Genomic DNA, 18,624 nt, shown 5'->3' on the forward strand with positions numbered 1-18,624 from the left:
TGTAAGGGGCTCTGGCTTATACCAGAGCATGGTGTGGATGGCAGGGAGGAGGGGAACAGGGGAATGCACTGCAAGGGGGACAGAGCAGGAAAACAAGATTTTAAAGTTCCCTGGCACATTGGACGAAGCCTTACTGCAGTGTTGGTACCTTTAAGCAGGGAAGGCAAAATAAAAGCGATATATGTCTTTTTGATTACAATGCCTGTGATATTGTGTGATTGGTGTGTTTAAAAAGGCCTAATTAATAATTGCATTTTTATATACTCCCTGACTAAGTTGATTTTTTGGTGGTGGTCTTTATGGACTCATTGTAGCCCTAGAGCACTCTCACACTTTTCAAGAGACTAAGCCGCGACTGCTCTTCTATACTACGTTGATTGGGTTTTGGCTAACCTCTCAGGGTCTTCTCTGTTTACTATAAATAGGATGGCCTCCTAAAATCCCCTCAGGGCTGATTTTAGAAATCCATCTCAACAGATTCGAATTTTTCAAGGGGTCTTGGGGTGTACCATCCTTTCTCTTGCAATTGTCGCGAATGGTCTTCAGTTCATCTGGGGACAAGAATTTGTTATTCTTTTTGTCAGAGCAATATCAATTAGAATTGGTAAATTGATGGAGGCCAACCTTAATCTGAGTGGATGGAACATTGTTAAATGAGGAACAATGCAAGTTGTACACATGTGTAGCATCCATGCTCATCTGGAAAATCTGCGCAGCTCATTAACCGGCTGTGCTCTGGAGCGAGCCATGGAACACATTGACATGAGAAGGAATCCAAATGCAAGTCAAACATTAACATCTGTGAACCGTGGCGGCTGCTTGACACTGCTCCCTCCTATTCCTAACTATATTTATATATACTTATTGTAATCAATAAATAGTAGTTATAGTACAACATATAGGGCCTCATTAGGACTCCAGCGCTAAACCATGGTGCTATTAGCACCTTGGTCCATGCCGGAGTCCGCCATGGCGGAATGGGGAATTACCACCCCATTCCGAGGTTGGTGAGGCGGTAATTCCCCATGCCGCCATGGCCCTTCCCCATTCCCATTTTTGCCCCATAGGGCTCAATGGGAATGGGGAAGGCGCTAATTACGGTACCGCAAATTGCGGTACTGTAATTAGCACCAAGGTCCCTTTGCGGGTCCCTACTTTAACGGCTGGTAAAACCAGCCGTTAAGGTCGGGTCCCGCAAAGGGACCTCGTAATTAGGCGCTAGGTGTTTAACGGCGCCGCAGCCTTTTATGGCGCCGTTAAACACTTAGCGCCTGGGTCATAATGAGGCCCATAGTCTTGTATTTAATTATTCTCCATACAGCCCTGACACTAGAAATTGGCGATGAGGAATCCACTACCTGCTTACGGCGCAGATCTTATGGATTATTGGTTCGTTGCTGATGAGTTACATGTACACAATAGTATCATGACTGACAACGGTACTCAATTTAGATCTAAGGAGATGGTGGATTTCTGCAGTAAATATTCTGTTGTACACAAAAAGAGTGCTATATACCACCCTCAGACGAATGGGACAGTAGAACGCTTTAACAAAGTGTTGAAAGAGACTATTAGGTTGGCAAGGTCCAATGGGATAAATTGGGAGGAAGCTGTTAAGGAGAGGATTGTGGCGCATCGTTTCACACCGCATTCCACAACCGGTCTTTCTCCCTTTCAGTTAAGCAGAGGGAGGAAGGCAAACACTAAGTTGGCACCACTATGGTTGGAGAATAAAGAGAATGGAGTGGAGAAAGATTTTGGGGTTGTATGTGACAAGATCAGAAATATTCAACTAAAAAACAAATCTGTTTATGATAAGAAAAAGCCTGTGAATAAATATGACAGAGAAATTATTGTAGGAAAAATGGTTAGTATCAATCTTCCCCCTGCCCTTAGAGAAGGTCTGTGCAAATGGTCAAGACCAATCAGAGTTGTGGAGGCATTCAAGCATGATGTCAGAACAGAGGATGGAAGGATTTGGAATGTCGAGAGAGTATGGGTCTGTAGTGACAACAAATATTCGAATGTCAGTTGTGGTGAAGATGTTAGTGAATGTCTGAGTGAGACCAATGAGAGGGTAAGTTGTCGAAGAAAAGTTTCAAGAGCGAATAGTGTGAAAAAAGACAGCCCTAACAAATCTGAAGTAATTTCCTTGCCAGCTTCTATCAGAGACACGACGTGCAAGTCCAGGTGGGGAAGAGCCTATCGTAAACCAAGACGTATGGAGGACTATGTGTGAACTTCATTTCCTTTCCAATTTGAACATTTTGGTTGTTTTGTGTTGAGACATTATAAAGGAAGGGAGATGTGTAGCATCCATGCTCATCTGGAAAATAGGCACAGCTCATTAACCTGCTGTGCTCTGGAGCGAGCCATGGAACACAGTGACACGAGAAGGAATCTGAATGCAAGTCAAACATTAACATCTGTGAGCCGTGGTGGCTGGTTGACACTGCTCCCTCCTATTCCTAACTATATTTATATATACTTATTGTAATCAATAAATAGTAGTTATAGTACAACATATAGTCTTGTATTTAATTACTCTCCATAGAGCCCTGACACTACAACATGGGGACTTGGAATTATCCATTTTGCTTGATCTTTTGCAAATTTGATTTGGTTAGTGAATGGCTGGGTGAAGATTGTCTGGCGCTCGATGTTCAACGTCTTTACACTGAACACATTTTCAAGAAGTGGATGCTCATGGTTATTTATTTTACTTTAAATTCTCATTTATTTTTACAATCTACAATTTATGCTGAATTTTGTGGGTTTGCAGGGACTCCACAATTACTTCCGCCTCATGTTTGGGCGACATTCAAACCTCTGTCAGATTCTCTTGTTTTAATGCAGTTATCGGTTCTTTCTGGAACTCTAAATAAGTGCCTGTTAGGAACGTTTTCCCTTTTAGCAACTTTCCCTCCATTTTCTATGAACCCTCAAACTTTTTGCCTTTGTTTTTCACCCTGACTTGACTTTTTACAGTGAAGTTGGGCATTTTCTCACATGTTATGGGGAAACTGACTAGTCCTTCAGGCTGTCTTGTGACTTTGTTCTTTTTCTGGTAACTTTGTATCATTGCACAATGCAGTGCAATGGGGTTTATTTTGTATGACCCTAGACTACACTCAAAGAGTTGTTTTGTTAGCCTTGCTGTGTTTGGCTACTTACATGGCTGTGCCACAAGGTTTTTTTGTTGGTTCCTTAGCCATCTTGTCCTTTGGCCGTTATCCTGCTCTGCCAAGTCAAGAAAATCCTTTTATGGTCATGCTCCTGCCAGGGAAAGGCATGACTTTCGCAAGATAGTGCTTACTATTTGAGTGGGATCCCAGCAAGTGGTCTGGGACTGTCTGGTCCCAATCCACATACTGGCGCCTGAGAGTCTGGTGTGCATGCTTGCTTGAAACCCATAGTGGTCCCTGATTGGACCACTGCTGATGTGCATGTGTGGGGCAGATCTTGCCAGTGGAGGACTGAGTTTGTTCATGCACCTGCCTTTGGGATAAGAAGAGGTGTCCTGAAGCCATTGCAGCAGATCTGAAGAAGAGCCAAGTATCATGTAGTAGCTGCGAAGACCGTGGAAGACCCAAGAACGATCCCTGAAGAGGTCTGGCAACCGAATCTGGCTGGACTCCCAGTGGAGCCATGTCTGACTACTGATCCCTGAAGACCTTCATGGGTGCTTCGACCTTCTGAACTAGTAGAAACAACTGGTCCTGGCGTCTTCTGGTATGCAAGCAAGTTGCAGCCCTCAGAAAATGACCCTGGACCACGCAGTGCACTGGCCAGTTCCAGACTTGGCAACCATGACAGAAGCACCATTGTTCCGTGTTTCCTCAGAAACTACAGGGGTCTTCAACTTGTGCAACAAGAGGTCCTCTTGCATAATTTCAGCTCCCTGACATCGACTGCTCCTGAGATAGGAGGCTTTCTTGAACTGCGATAATCGTGACGCCTGATGTCTCTGTGCAATGATCTCTGTCCTTGTAACCTGCTTTCCCGTGCCTGGTTGAGTGTCCCAAGGAGTGCTGCACTGGTGGTTCTTGTATTGTCCGTCGAGAAGAGGTTGCACCAAGCTTTCAGCCACGACCAGAACTCTACTTACACCCGCAGCTCTGGGACACCAGTGACCGGAACCAAAGGTGGGAAAACTTACCTCTGAGGACTCTCTGATGGCCAACCAAGTCCGAAGAGAAATCGGAGCACAGGTGGTAAATTGTAGTGATACTTACCTGCCCACCTATCTCCACCCCTTTGATATGTTTACCTAATTTTTTTTAACTTTTACACTTGTGAGGCATTGGTACAACTTGTTGCTAAAAGTCCTCCGAAAGCTGGGAGCTGTTTTATTCACTAGAACGCAACTTCATCTAACTTTTGGACCCATTTTCACGTCACTGGTAGCCCTCTTATACATTTTTCCCCAATTCCTAAACTACTGCAAAACGTGAACTTTTGGGCACAAGGACCCTATACAATTGAATAATAACTTTATTGTATATAGTTCTAAAATAACTTTTACAATCAACATTTACAAATAATATAAATACACAATAAATAGCATAAGTACAAACATCATTCATTTTGCATTTGACTTAAAAACATTCACTTTACATTTTACAGTCACACAATCAATCAAGCAATCTATCACTTCTTGCGGATTAACCCAAGATAAACTAAAAAAAGAAAAAAGCATAACATTATTTTATGGCCTAATATTGCACATATACTGAATAACTGCCTATAATCGTCATTTAGTGCTGAGAAGCTTTTCAATCATTCTCCACACACCAAATAGCACCAATATAACAGACATTGACATTAAACAAAATGCCCAATAATACAAAGACTTTATAGAAATGTAATCGTAAACAAAAGGATCAAGCATGACCATATAAAGGGCACCCATTTGAGGACATTCTGTAAGCACATGTTTGGCAGATTCTAGGTTCGATGAATTTTACACATTCTGCAATATCTGGCTTCCGGGGCCAGGTTTAATTCGGGCCCACGGACAGTTAACACTGGCAACTGATTGCTCCTTAGTCTAAAATTGTGAACTGCTGGATCTGGGCAAAGCAGTAAATAACGTTCTGGCTCAATGAAACATAAATCACATTTGCCATGCTCGCACGTCCCTTTAATTTGGCCAGATGTTCAAAATTACAAAGCTAGTCCCATTTAACTACACAGTGGCTAAATGCCCCTTTAAGTGTAGGGACATCAACACATCTGTCAAAGTCAGGAAACCAATCGATCATTTGGCATAATTCATACAATAATTTTGACTGGGAAGCGGAGCCCAGGACCCAGGACATAACTCCTACCCAATTCTGATAGCAGAGGACAAATTGTATCCGTCTTAGCTTTAAACATCAGGGCACCCCTACAAATCAGAAGTTGGGCTTTCAGAGACGTCAGGTCAAACTCTAGGCGGATATACTCAATCGAGGATGAGCTGGGCAATCCCAGAACAACCTTCCAAAAACGAGATTCAGCTTCATCCAACCATTTTAAATCTTTCATGTCAAGTGCTTTTAGACCGTACAAAACAGTTGGACATAGCCATTGTTTGTACAGTAACAGAACTTATTTTAATGAAAACCCAGCATATTCCAGCACAAATGTTCTAGACGTGTACGTTATCTGTCTGGCCCTTCTTACTTTGGACTCTCTATGGCCCCGTAACCCTATCTGCTGACATATCGAGACCCAGGTATTTATAGGAATCTGTGCATTCCTCTACTCACACCAAAGTCACCAGTTTAGTCGTGAGGATGCTTTTTGAGGACACTAGCATAACCTTAGTTTTGTGAGGTTTATAGCGAGCTGGTTCTCATTTGCATACCTTCTGAATTCATTCAACATGCTTTTTAGTCCAGTTAGCATATGTTAAAAAATGGCCAAGTCATCGGTGTAGAGCATCCCGCCAATGGGCACGTTACCAGTAGGCAGTCTGCTCTGCTACATAGATGTTAAAGGGCAGTGCGGCCAGCATGCAGCCCTGGCGTACCCTCCTGCTAATTTGCATTGCGTCCAACAGTTGGCCATTTTTGCCAAGACCGAGCTGGGCCGAAGTGAAGTGTTGGTGTGCAGAGCTGTGATTATCTCTTAAGAGCCAGCTAGGACACCCCCACAACTGCATTTTCCTCCAGAGGGTAGATCGATCGACTTGGTCAAATGCCGACCTAATGTCGATAAAAGCAATATAAACTGAAGCTGAGGAAGGCTGTCTTGCTTGTGATATGATTGTGTCCAGTGCTCGTATATTGTGGATGGTACTGGACCCAGGGCAGAACCCCGTCTGGAAGGGGTGCAGTATGTTGTTATCTATGACCCAGCTCTATAGGTGTTCCAAAACATGTAGTGCAAACACCTTGCCCGTAATGTCAAGCAAGCACAATAATCAGTAGTTTTCAGGGGCAAGGCAGTCCCCAGCTTTGTAGACTGGGATCATTATTGATTTTCTCCAAGAGTCAATGATGGATTTAGTAGAACAAAACTTTTTAAATAGAGGACATAGTACATCTGCCCACAGCTTAGTGTTGCCCTTTAGTACTGCAGACGATAGACCATTATGCCCAGGGGTCGTAGAATTTTTAAGGGCCTTCAGATGACTACAAATATTACTAGTAGTGAACTCAATGGACCAACTAGGCCCCAAGGACCCCATTGACTCCTGCTGGTCCTCACCCACAAACATTTTGGCTCTATAAACCAGACCCACACACTCTCCATAATCGGGTTCAACATTAACTGAGCAGTTGGGCTCCTGGCTGATGCCAGAATCTGCCATATGCTTCCCGAGTGGCGACTTGTTAAAGTATCGATCATTTTCTGCCAGTTGCTTATCTTGCCCTCTCTTTTCCTCCTCGCTACCCAGTTTCTATATTGGTTTTTGCCAATGTTGGATATTTCTCGCTGAACTGGGAGAGAGGAGATGGACAGATCGCGCAGCAGCTGCAGAGGTTTCCTTAAATAATGTTTTGCACTATACAATTTAGGATTGGTCTTCTAAAGTAAGGATTGTAAATTCTGTGGACAGTTGGTGCTAACCTAATCACATGCTTTCCTTTACAGGTATTGGGGGGTGGGATTGTTTTATTTTGCACCAACTACATTGACTGTATGTGTGATTTTTTAGTACCTAGTATTGTGTGATGTATCTACCTGCCAATAGCAATTTTCCATGGGGTCCTGGGCCTATAATACATGTGTTTATTTTTATAACTAACTGTCTAAGTGTGATACTTGGTGTTTCAATGTGTGAACTCATTGTGGACCCTTGACCCAACTCACCTCTCTTGAGATTTAGCCTTGGCCTTTCTCTTGGCTACCTTGATTGGTTTGGCTAAACTCCTAAAAGTTGCTCCCTGTCACAATAACAAGGGTGACCTCCTAAAACTCTGTCCACCAGGCCAGAGTTTAGGAATCCATTCTAACAAATCGGTGTACAGTAGTGAGCTTAAGGTCTGGGATACCCTAGTGTTGTCCACTGGTGTAGTGTCTGGATTAAAATATTCACAGAACACTGTAATTCGATTTTTCGGGTACATTAACAGTCCCCTACTGAACTTAGAATAATGGAATAGTCACTGCATTTACTTTAAATGCTTCTAAGGTTGATCACTTCGAAATGTTGCGTGTTGAAAGTGGACTTCCAACCTCTGCCAGACAAAGCTGATTTAATACAGAGAATTATGGATCAACTGGAAAGTAGAATTGTGCCTTTACCTTCCAATGGTAATGCAGGAGGTATTGGGGCTGCTCACAGTAGCAGTAATGGTGTTACTGTTACTGCCACTGTTGAGAGAGCAGAGGAGGGGCGGGGGTGATGATGATTCTCCAAATGTTTCTTTTGCAACCTCAGAAGCTGAGGCCTTGTGGGAGTTAAAGAAGAAGATCAGGCTCAACCAAAAAGAGCTTGAGTTTAACATGGCTAAGCTTGACGTTGAGAGGGTGGAAAGCCAGTAAGATAGAGGGCATCAGTTGCAGCTTGCCAGGATGCAAGCTTCACATGGCATCTCCTGGCGTTCTTGGAGTGGTTCTGGGCCTTCTTCTCATCCTAGGTTTCCTAAGGATCTGCTCAGTATATATGATGAGAAGAATTACATCATGGATTGGCTGACAACGTTTAGTATGCCTCTAAGGTGCAAGAAGTGGGTGATGCTGATAAGATTGCATGGTTGATTAACAGGCTACCCCATTCTGACTGCAGTGCCATTATGGAAATGTCTGAGCCTGATAGAAAAGACTTTGCACTATTAAAGTTTGGGAAGACTCCTGCCCAATACTTGAAGAAATTCAGGGAGTACAAGAAAAAGGAAAATAATACTTGGGTATCATAGGTTACTGATTCTGTGAAGAACTTGTGTGGCTGGGTTGAGGGCTACAAGATAGCCACCTTTAAGTGCATGATGAACTTGGTCATGCTTGAACACATTTTTGCTTCCTGGTCCCCTGAGCGTAAGATGCATTTGGCTGACTCTAAGTAGATAGATCCTAAGATGTTGGGCATTGCTGCTGATTTATGGCTGTCACATAGAGTGCCCCATAAGGACACACGTGCTTCTGGTAAGCAAGAGGAGGATAAGAAGTAGAAGAATTAACAGGATGGGGGTACTGATAAATCTTCCTCCCAGAAGGCCCACAAAATGTTTGACAAGGGTGCGTCACATGATGCTGACAATGGTAGTGGGACTAACAATCACAAGCACAGTGGTGGTTACTCTAAGCCTCCGTATGTACACAAACCCAGTGGATCTTGTGTGGCTTGTGGAGCAAGTGACCATGTGGAGGTGTACCTGGGATAAAAGGGTAAGTAAGACCTTGGGAGTACACTCTTTGAATCTGGCCTTTTCTCACGATGAGGAAGAAATGCTCTCTGCAGCATCCTTCTCTTCAGATTCCTTATCCTATGGGATAGGATCTGAAGTAGTGTCAGTTTCCCCAGGATCACAGGAACCTAGAGTTCCTCAGGCTTATTCCTCCATACCTGATAATACCAAACATTATTTCAGGGATAGTGTGCTGGTAGATGGTATAGACGCCACTGCCATAAGGGACACTGGGGCCAGGAGAACTGTGGTGGATTCCATTTTGGTAAATTCAGTGGAACTGGCCGGAACTCCTCTGTTGCAAACCAGGTTGACCAATGGACACCCCCTCTAGTGTCCAGTTATGCCTGTAACTCTAGCTGTGAATGGTGGATTAGTAAGGATACCTGTTAGTGTTCAAAGGCATGTCCCAGGTAAAGTATTGTTAGGGAATGATCTCAGAGACTTTGGTCTTGTGGGTGACACTGCAGAATGACCACACACAAGGTCTCAAAGACTGATTTAGCCAAATCCAAGGTCCAGCCTAACCCAAAGCGGAAACCCAAGGCTAAGGGAGTTAAGAAACAGAAAAGAGGGAAAGAGTATATTCCCCCTAGCTCACCTACTACTGAGGTGGAGGTGGTTGGCCAACCCCCTGACCCTGATGAGGAAGAGGGCTGCCTGAGGTTCTCAACCCACAAAACCGTCCTGAATTGCAGACTTTACTTGCCGAAGGGGCCCATGTAGGGAAGAGTTTAGTAAGGGCCAACGTGAGTGCCCATCTTTGGAAGGCCTCAGGAGTCAGGCCTGTTCCCAGCTTGAGGGTGAACCTCTGAAGGAGACCCTAGGAGGTTGGTGGTTTACCTTCAGGCACATGAAGTCCCCCTTGCAGGTCATCTTGTGATCAAGAAGACCAAGGAGATGTTATCCATGCCCTTCTACTGGCCTAAGATGGGAGCCCAGGTAGAAAGCCATTGCAGGAGTTTTGCCACTTGCAAAGTTTCTGGTAAAAGTTGTGCAAATATTCAGGCTTCATTAGTACCTTTCCCTGTAGTGGGTACACCCTTTGAGAGGGTAGGGATTGACGTCTTTTGTCCCCTTGACCCTCCTAAATCCTCAGGCAGCAGGTTTATTATGGTAGTAGTTGATCAGTAGTTGATCATGCTACCAGATATCCCGAGGCAATCTCACTGAAGACAGTAACTGCAAGGTCCGTTGCTAGAGCATTGCTTGGCATCTTTACTAGGGTTAGCTTCCCTAAAGAAGTTGTGTCTGGCGGAGGCAACAACTTCATGTGCAAGTACATGCAAGCCATGTGGAAGGAGTGTGGAGTCTTCTATAGGTTTTCCTCAGCTTGTCATCCATGGACAATTGGCTTAGTTGAGAGATTCAACAGGACTCTCAAAAGCATGACTGGAGCTCTTGATGAGCCCTAGAGGAGAAGGTGGGATCTCCTCATGCCATGCTCACTCTTTGCTTAAAGAGAGGTACCTCAAGAAGGGGTTGGCTTCAGTCTCTTTGAATTTCTTTTTGTTCACCCTGTCAGGGGACCTCTTGCTATAGCCAAGGAAGGATGGGATCTCCCCACTCCACCTCTCACTACCACTGTGGTGGACTATGTGCTTGGCTTAGAAAGAGGATGGCTCTCAGGATGCCTCAGGTCAATGTTAAGTTGAAGGCTGGTCAGGCTTTGGTAAAACATTGGTATGACCAGAAGGCATCCCTTATTCATTTTACTCCAGGCCAAGAAGTCCTAATCATGAATCCTATAAGTCAGAGAGCTTTGCAGGGCAAATTATCAGGCCCTTACAAAGTAGTGAAGCAACATGGTGAGGTGAACTATTTAGTGGACCTTGGAAGAACTGGTCAGGCTCCCAAAGTGGTTCACATAAATAGACTGAAGGCATTTATCCCTAAAGCGGAAATGGCTGTTCTGCTTCTGGCTTCAGACATGAAAGAGAACGACCCTGAATCTTTTCTTGACCTGATTCAGAGCAGTCCATTGAGGGTGTCTCATTGTTCCCTCAACTGACTTCTGGCAGCCAGGTGAGGTGAAAACTTCGCTTCAGCTATTTCTCACCTTGTTCTCACTTACTCCAGGTTTGGCACCTTGGTACGAACATGACATTGACACTGGAGATTGTGTGCCTACCAAAAGTATAAGTTATAGGATGTCTGACAAAGTAAGATCCTACATCAAGTCTGAGGTTAACAAGATGTTGGATATTGGGATGATTGAGCCCTCTAGTAGTCCAGTTCTGTGGTACTGGTTCCAAAAGCAGGTACCTCTGGTTTGAGATTCTGTGTCGACTATAGAGCTCTGAATGCTGCCACTCAGACAAATGCTCACCCTCTACCAATGACAGATGAGTTGGTAGACAAGCTGGGGGCTTCGAAGTATCTCAGCACTTTCGTTCTCACTGCAGGGCATTGGTAAATTGCTCTGGCGGAGAATGCCAAGAAGAAGACAGTATTTTGAACTTCAGAAGGTCTTTATTGGTTCAGGGTAATGCCCTTTGGATTGCAGAATGCACCTGCCACTTTCCAGAGGCTAGTTAATCATGTGCTGAATGGCTTGGATGATTTCTGCATATCTTGATGATATAGCAGTCTTCAGCCCCACATGGGAGTAACATGTAAAACACCTCAGGGTTGTGTTGCAATCTCTTCAGAAGGCCTACCTGAACATAAAGGCCACCAAGTGTCATATTGTTCAGGGTTCAGTAGTCCACCTTGGGAATGAGGTTAGTGGGGGCAAGAATCAGCCTCTTCCCATTAAAGTACTGGCTATACAGGATGGGGCAACCCCCAATAGCCAAACTCAGGTGAGAGCTGTTCTACTTCTTTTTCCATAAGGTTCCCTGCTCACTCTTACTTAGTTAGCTTCCCTCGGGCAAGGCCAACAAAGGAGGGAGAGTGTTCCACAATGGAGCCTGTGAGTTTAGGGCGGACAGGGTCTTACATAGAGCGTAGTTTGAACTTAACAGAGACCCCCTCCTTTTGTTCCCTTCTACAATCTATCACAGAAGGGCCAGACACCAGGGGCTCGGGTGTAAGGCCAATTATGAGGAATCCAATGAGAGGAGAAAGAGGAGTACAAAAACAGGGAATTCTAGTGGGACAAGCACAGCTGTAATATTTTCCTTCCAGCAGACCTCAGAGGTGGATGAAGTACACATGGGTCTACTACTGAGTCAGACATTAAAAAAAGAAGATTAGGTGACAAAGAAACTCCTGTTCGATCCAGAATACCTGGTATCTCTATTGTAATGTAGCAATAAAGGAAGTGAATCGCACACATGGCTCTTGTAGTTATATCTCGCATATAGGTGACAGTGGGCCTCATTACGAGTATGGAGGTAGCCAACCCGCTAAAAGTGGCATGGCTACCGCCATACCGGGTACCGGGTCCGGGTCCCTCAAAAGGGGACTTACCGGGCCATTCCGACCTTGGAGGGCCCAGTAAATCCCTTTTGCCGGACCCGGTACATCCCCATTCCCATTTGAGCCCCCATAGGGGAGGATGCAAATAACGAGCCCGTTAATGACGGGCCCGTTGTTAGAATCCTGGACTGCTAGCGGGTCCCGCTAAGGACGCCTGGTCTGACCAGGTGTTCCATACCGGGACCCGCAGCAGTCCTCGTAATAGGGCGGCCCCTTAATGAACGGTGCCGGTCCCTTACCGGCACCGTTCATTACGTGGCCGCCAGGGTCCTAATGAGGCCCAGTGACTCATGATCCACGTATCTAATATATTTCTCCTTATGCAATTCACCCTTCTATTGATAGGCACAATTGATATATCTTGATGTATTCATTGTTTTTAAAAATCTACATGAATAAATATATATTTTGGTTAAAAAAAACACCAAGTCGTTTATGAGAAACGGATCAGGAGTAATTGGGGGTGACATAAAGGCCTTGGTCATTTTTGGTTTTGTATTTGCTGTTAATAGCCTGGAAGATCAAGGCCTACCAGGTATCTTTAGATACAAAAAAACATCATTGGAGACAAGAGTTATAGAGATAGACCAGAATTATTGTTGACTTGCTTAAAAAGTGTGACGAGTGGAAGCTATTGGACTGAAGACACTTTTACAGGAATAACAAGTCTTTATACAGAGAACCATGGAATGATCAGTGTGTGTGGCTGTAGCTACTCTCCTAACAGTTTTTGATGTACAATGCAGACAAAAGCAGAAATATCTCCTAATGTGTATGAACTGGTAAATATGGAAGTAGGTTGCCCAACAATGTCTCACTTGGGTTTTATGGATTGTGCCACTAGGTAATGCTCACACTAATGAGCAGTTGTGCATGACGCCTAATGGGACGCTCTGCACACTGAATAACTGTGGTATAATGTTAGAGAGAAATTGCTGCTTTTGTACTTTATAATTTGCCTTCTCTGCACTTGCAATCCCGTACCATCACAACAGATACAGCAACAGGCAAGATTCAGCTTGACATGGAGAAGATCTAAGATGTTTGTTGTCTCCTTAGAGCGAAATGAGCAGTCATAGCACTATGAGCAAAGGGAAGGGCATTCTTTTCCCGGTGATCTCTCCCCAGTGCGAGATGGCGTACACCTTGGCACCTTCAGCAGTAAAACGCTGGAGGAACACAGAATCTGGAAATGAGCATAAGGACAGAACTTCTCTAAAATGAAGGAAAACATCATGCCCCATCAACAGGCAACCAGTGCTTCTTTATCGTTAATCTTGTTTCTCTCCATCTCATAAACCCTCCGAGACCTGGATGACCCCCCCACCCTCTGCTCAGCCCGTTCGATTTTACGTCAGGCTGAGTGGCAATGGCGTCATTCTAGGGCCATCTCAGATCTGGATCTCTTATCTACTCTCCACTCTTCTTATGACTCTCGACTTCTCTCTGCTGAACAGCAATACTGCAACACTCTCTTTGCCTCTCTTTACTGTCATCCACGCTGTCTATTCCAGAACCTAAATCATATCCTTTGCCCTCCCATTCCTGACCCTGCTGCTCGCTCCTCTCTCTATGCTTCGAAATTTGCTGACCACTTTTCTTCTAAAATCAATCTTCTTCGTTTCTCTATTTCTTCCTCTTCCACCTTACCTTGCTGGGTTCCTTCTCTCTCGTCTTTGTCCATAATGTCTTTCTTCCCCGCTCCGATTCTGATCCTTCTTTTTTCTCTCTAGGGCACATTTTATTGCTGCCCCTAGTGATCCTCTTCCCTCCTCCTTAATGCATACTGTTTATTCTACCTTTATCCCCTATCTTGTCACCCTTTTTAGCTCCTCAACTTTGTACCTCTACTTTCCCTACCTCTTTTATAGATGCTTACATTCTTCCTACTCTAAAAAACCCACAGCCGAGCATTCCTCTAATTTCCACCCCATTTCACGCCTTACCTTTCTTTCTGAATTGCTTGAATGCATTGTTTATACTCAGGTCGTAACTCACTTCTTCCTCCTTTCCCATCTGGCTTTTGTGCACGCCATTCAACTGCAACAGCCCTTCCTGGTGTGTTCAACTCTTTTCTATCTTCTCATTATTCTAAACTATCTTCCCTTTTAGTCCTTTGACACAGTCAACCATTTAATTCTTCTTTCTAGTCTTTATTAAGTTGGTTTTCGGGGACTGTGCTCTCAATTGGTTTCATTCTTATCTCTCAAATCGTACATTCTCTATCTCCTAGGCTGGACACTCATCTCCTGTTCTTCCTCTCACTCACGTTGTCTAACAAGGCTCTGTTTTAGGCCCATTTCTGTTCTCTCTCTACACTACCCACCTGGCCTCAATTATTTCTTCGTTTTGCTTTTCATATCATCTCTATGCTAATGACCCAGAGCTTCTCTGCCCTTTTCTTCTTTTTCTGATCCATTACACTCTCTTGGCCTGTTTGCTGTCTATCCAACCCTGGATGTCCTCCCACTACTACCACCCAATAGGTCTGACACTCAGATTCTTTTCTTTCCTGCTTCTATGATCTCTCCTCCCTCTTCTATGACATTTTCCCCTGCTGCTCTCCCTATCTCTACTTCTGCTTGTAATCTGGGTGTTATCTTCGACACTCTCATTCACATCTCTCATTTCCACCATTTCGTGATTTGCCACTTTAAAATCTTTAATATCTGTAAGGCTCGTTGATTTCTTACTTTTGATTCCTCGAAGCTTCGTATCTCCTTCTGAGTTTTTGCGTGCCTCTTCTATTGCTCTAGTCTTCTTCTCGGTCTTCCTACCTATCAGCTTGCTCCTCTTTGCTCAATCTATCACTCTATGTGGTCTTTTCCTGTGTGGCTCTATAACTCAGGCTTTGCAATCACTGCTGTGGTTATCCTTTCAATCCAGCCTGCTTTCCAATTCTCTGTAGTGTTTTCAAATGTTTTCAAGGCCTATTACCTCCTTATCTCTCTTCTATCATCTCGTTCTTTTCCCCTTCTTGTACTCTTCGGTCTCAGTCTCTCTTTCGCTTAGCTGTCCCTTGACCTTCTTGTACTTCTTCTTGTTTTCGTTCTTTTTCTTTACTCGCACCTAAGTACTGGAATGTTCTCCTTCTTTCCCTGCGGTCTTTATCTTCACTAACTCTTCTTTTCGCTTGATTTGTTGATTTGACACTTCTACATTTATTGTACTGTATTGTTTTAATTGTAAAGCGCTTAGGTGTTAAGCGCTATAGAAATACAAAAGAATAAGTGGTATCTAAGATGGACTCCCTGGAGCCTGTCCAATGCATGTTCAGGCACACCTAAAACATAAAAACCCCAGTATCGTATGCGTTTTGCGCACACATGTTTCTTCAAGGTGCAAGTAATATTTAAATAAATTGTCTTCAACTAGCCCCCCCCCCCAACAAAGGCTGCCTTTTTGTTGCTTTCACTTTGTTCCACTATCACTTGTACTTTGAGAAAGCATCTGTGTGCGTGAAACACGTTGATTTTTTCAGTGTGTTAAAACTCCTTGCATGTGGCGCACAGATCTGTTCCGATTTTCTTTTCTCCGTTTGTCTTTAGAAATGTCTCCGTAGCCAGTAGCAATAATCTTAAATCCGTTTGCTTTCCAATGTGTATGATATCAGGGAGCCGTGATAGTGAATGCATGATCCAACAGGAATAGGCTTCTTTTATAGAGACTCTTGGAGTATCTTCAGTAAATCAAATTTTGTCTTGGTATTGCTAAATGTGTTCAGCAATAAATCAGAATTTGCCTTGATTTTAGACTCGACCTTTGACACGTTACCTGCCAGTGAAAAAAGAGGATTTTGACCTTCGAAGTCACATTGAGTCAGCCGGTCACAACGTGGAAACGTGCTACCACGTGTCCGTCACTGAAAAGACGTGTCGAGGCTTTCTTGTCAAGATGGGCGGGAAAATTAAAACATGGAAAAAACGGTGGTTTGTGTTCGATAGAAGCAAGAGGACTTTTTCCTACTACGCAGGTAGGTGGCAATGTTAATGTTTATTTATTTAATTTGTTTTGGTATGTGAGTGCTGACCTAGCTAGGTTGGATAAGTATACAGGTAAGAAGGCACTGTGTTACATACATTGCAAGCTTCAGGAGCATTAATAAAAGGGTAGGGTGGGTTTGGGGAGGGTCCTACAGTGCATAAAGAAAGTGCTCCTTGAAGAGGAGGGTCTTGAGCTCCTTTTTGAAATTCATGAGGGTGGGTGTGCGTCTAATGTTGGCGGGTATAAGGTTGTGGCACTTGTGTATCTAGAAATCGTAGTACATTTCTGTAACCTGCAGGCTACACACTTACCACCTTACATATCCACTATATGCACCCCTACCACCCCTTTCAATCGATTGCAAGCACATATTCTCTTTTAAACATCAGAGCGCGCATTTGTAACCTGGGCAGCTCTGGATGTAACCCACTTTTATTGCGCTATGTAAAACACTCTGCTACACTCCTGGGCCAGGTAAACGCTATATAAATACCCCAAATAAAATGTTTCAATATTGCGAGAACACATACGAAGTGAGTGAGGCACTTTGTGAGTTAGTTAGGGAGTATGAGGTTGTGTTGATGACTACTTGGTTCACAATGTGAGCACAAGGATGGGTAGAGTGAGTTTGGCAATGTGAGAGTATGGACAGGAGGGGTGGAAGAGGGAGTTCTCTATTCATTTCATTTCGAAACCAGCACATGTTGCCACTGGCAACTTGATGATGCTGCAACTACTCTGGAATACAATTTCCCAACCAAGGGGAAGGGTGGCATACAGCATATGAAAAGGTGGTTCGCTATCCAGGGTTCATGGTGCCTCCCAGAGCCAGATTGTTATTTGCAGTTCAAAAGTAAAGATGCGAGCCAATGGGTCCCCAATAAGGCACACATGGGCAATGCTAAAGAGAGTGCAGTCTTGTAAATTTAGGCTACCTTAATCTCGGTTTGCATGCCCATTATGTGTGTTGCATTTGTCTTTATCGATCTAGGGAAATGCTGCTAGGCTCCAAATATCAGTTTACCCCAGACTCACTGGACGCTCTGACGTTTCGAGATTAAGCAATCCAAGGTTTCAACACTCCCACCTCAGCACAAGCTATACCTGCAGCTCTTTTGCCATTCAATTCACCTTCTCTAGTCTAACCATTGAGTTTCACAAAACCCTCAAAACTCATATGTTCACTTTAAGCAATCTGTGATTTATTTCACTTTTGTTGCTTCTTATGTTTGCTGTGTTGACACTTAGCCATTGTAATTACTCTTTTACCTTTATGTATATTCATATTGGATCTATGTGAATAAGGTACCTTTGTGCAAGGTGTACTTCAGGCATGGCTCGTGATGTAGCACTGTCCACTTTTCTGATCCTCAAACAGATGTCACTTCTTTCTCAGAGTTCACAAGTGAAGAGAATAAGCAAAACGTGAATGCTTTTTTCAATGTGCTTTGGTTTACCTCCTTTCTGTCTGACTATTATCAGCTATACAAGGGGGAAGGTGCCACACCAGTCTGCCATCATTCTGTTTTTCCATGCCCCAAAGTGGATCTTTTTGCAGTCATTTTTTTCATCTCATTTTTTTGTTTACTGGATTACATTCACAAATTGCATTCAGACAATTAAAATAGGGAAAAACTATTTCCTTTAAAAGGGAACCCAGAACCCACTATAAATACATTGCCCATATACAACAAAAGCTTTCTCCAGTTATCCTTTACCAAGTATACATTCCTCAATAATAGGAAGAGGCCCAATATACTTGGACACCACAAAAGACTCTTCTGGGATGGAAGCAAGCCAACGCATGCATATGCCGTAATTCATGAGGGTTTATCATCCACTGGGTACAGATGACTGCCAGTGTCGGCCATTTTATGATGGCATCCACATTACCTCTTACATACCCATTCCCATGGAGCTTTCCTATTTCTGCTGAGACCCATTTCAAAACATCAGACAGTACTTCCTTGGTCGTGGGAAATTGCTATCCGCCTCTTTGCCAGTACTAACAGGAAATGTATTAGTGTCAGAGCACATTTTTCATTTGTCTTAACCTGCGCATTAGCCTTAGCAAATACATCTGGTCTGCACTCAAGGACCTTGTTAACTAATGATGTTGTTGCGTCGATCAACCTGCTTTCCCACATCATGTGGTATTCTCCCTTTTCTCTCCTTCTCCCAGAAGCTCCCTGTTTCTAGAGCTCTGTTTCTCTCCAGGCTTGACTACTGTAACAGCCTCTTTTTAAATCTGCTTGCCTCTACTCTCCGCCCTCTGCAACTCATCCAGAACAGGACGGCAAGACTTGTCGTTGGCCTCAAGCCCAGGGATCGTATCTCTCCAGCACTGAAATCTCCCATTAGCTCCCAGTGGCTGCAA

General features: G+C 43.9%; 1 protein-coding gene across 3 annotated transcripts in view; it reads left to right on the forward strand.

Annotated features, from left to right (window-relative positions):
- Window positions 1–18,624, forward strand: part of PHLDB2 (pleckstrin homology like domain family B member 2) — a 705,124-nt gene that overhangs the window by 641,584 nt on the left and 44,916 nt on the right. For all 3 annotated transcript variants that reach the window (XM_069637184.1, XM_069637185.1, XM_069637186.1), the window contains one exon: window positions 16,017–16,236. In XM_069637184.1, the coding sequence (XP_069493285.1) occupies window positions 16,017–16,236 (220 nt within the window). The remainder of the gene's footprint in view (window positions 1–16,016; window positions 16,237–18,624) is intronic.

The sequence above is a fragment of the Ambystoma mexicanum genome, chromosome 7p, assembly GCF_040938575.1.
Source record: "Ambystoma mexicanum isolate Mex_15411 chromosome 7p, UKY_AmexF1_1, whole genome shotgun sequence".
Lineage (NCBI taxonomy): Eukaryota > Metazoa > Chordata > Amphibia > Caudata > Ambystomatidae > Ambystoma > Ambystoma mexicanum.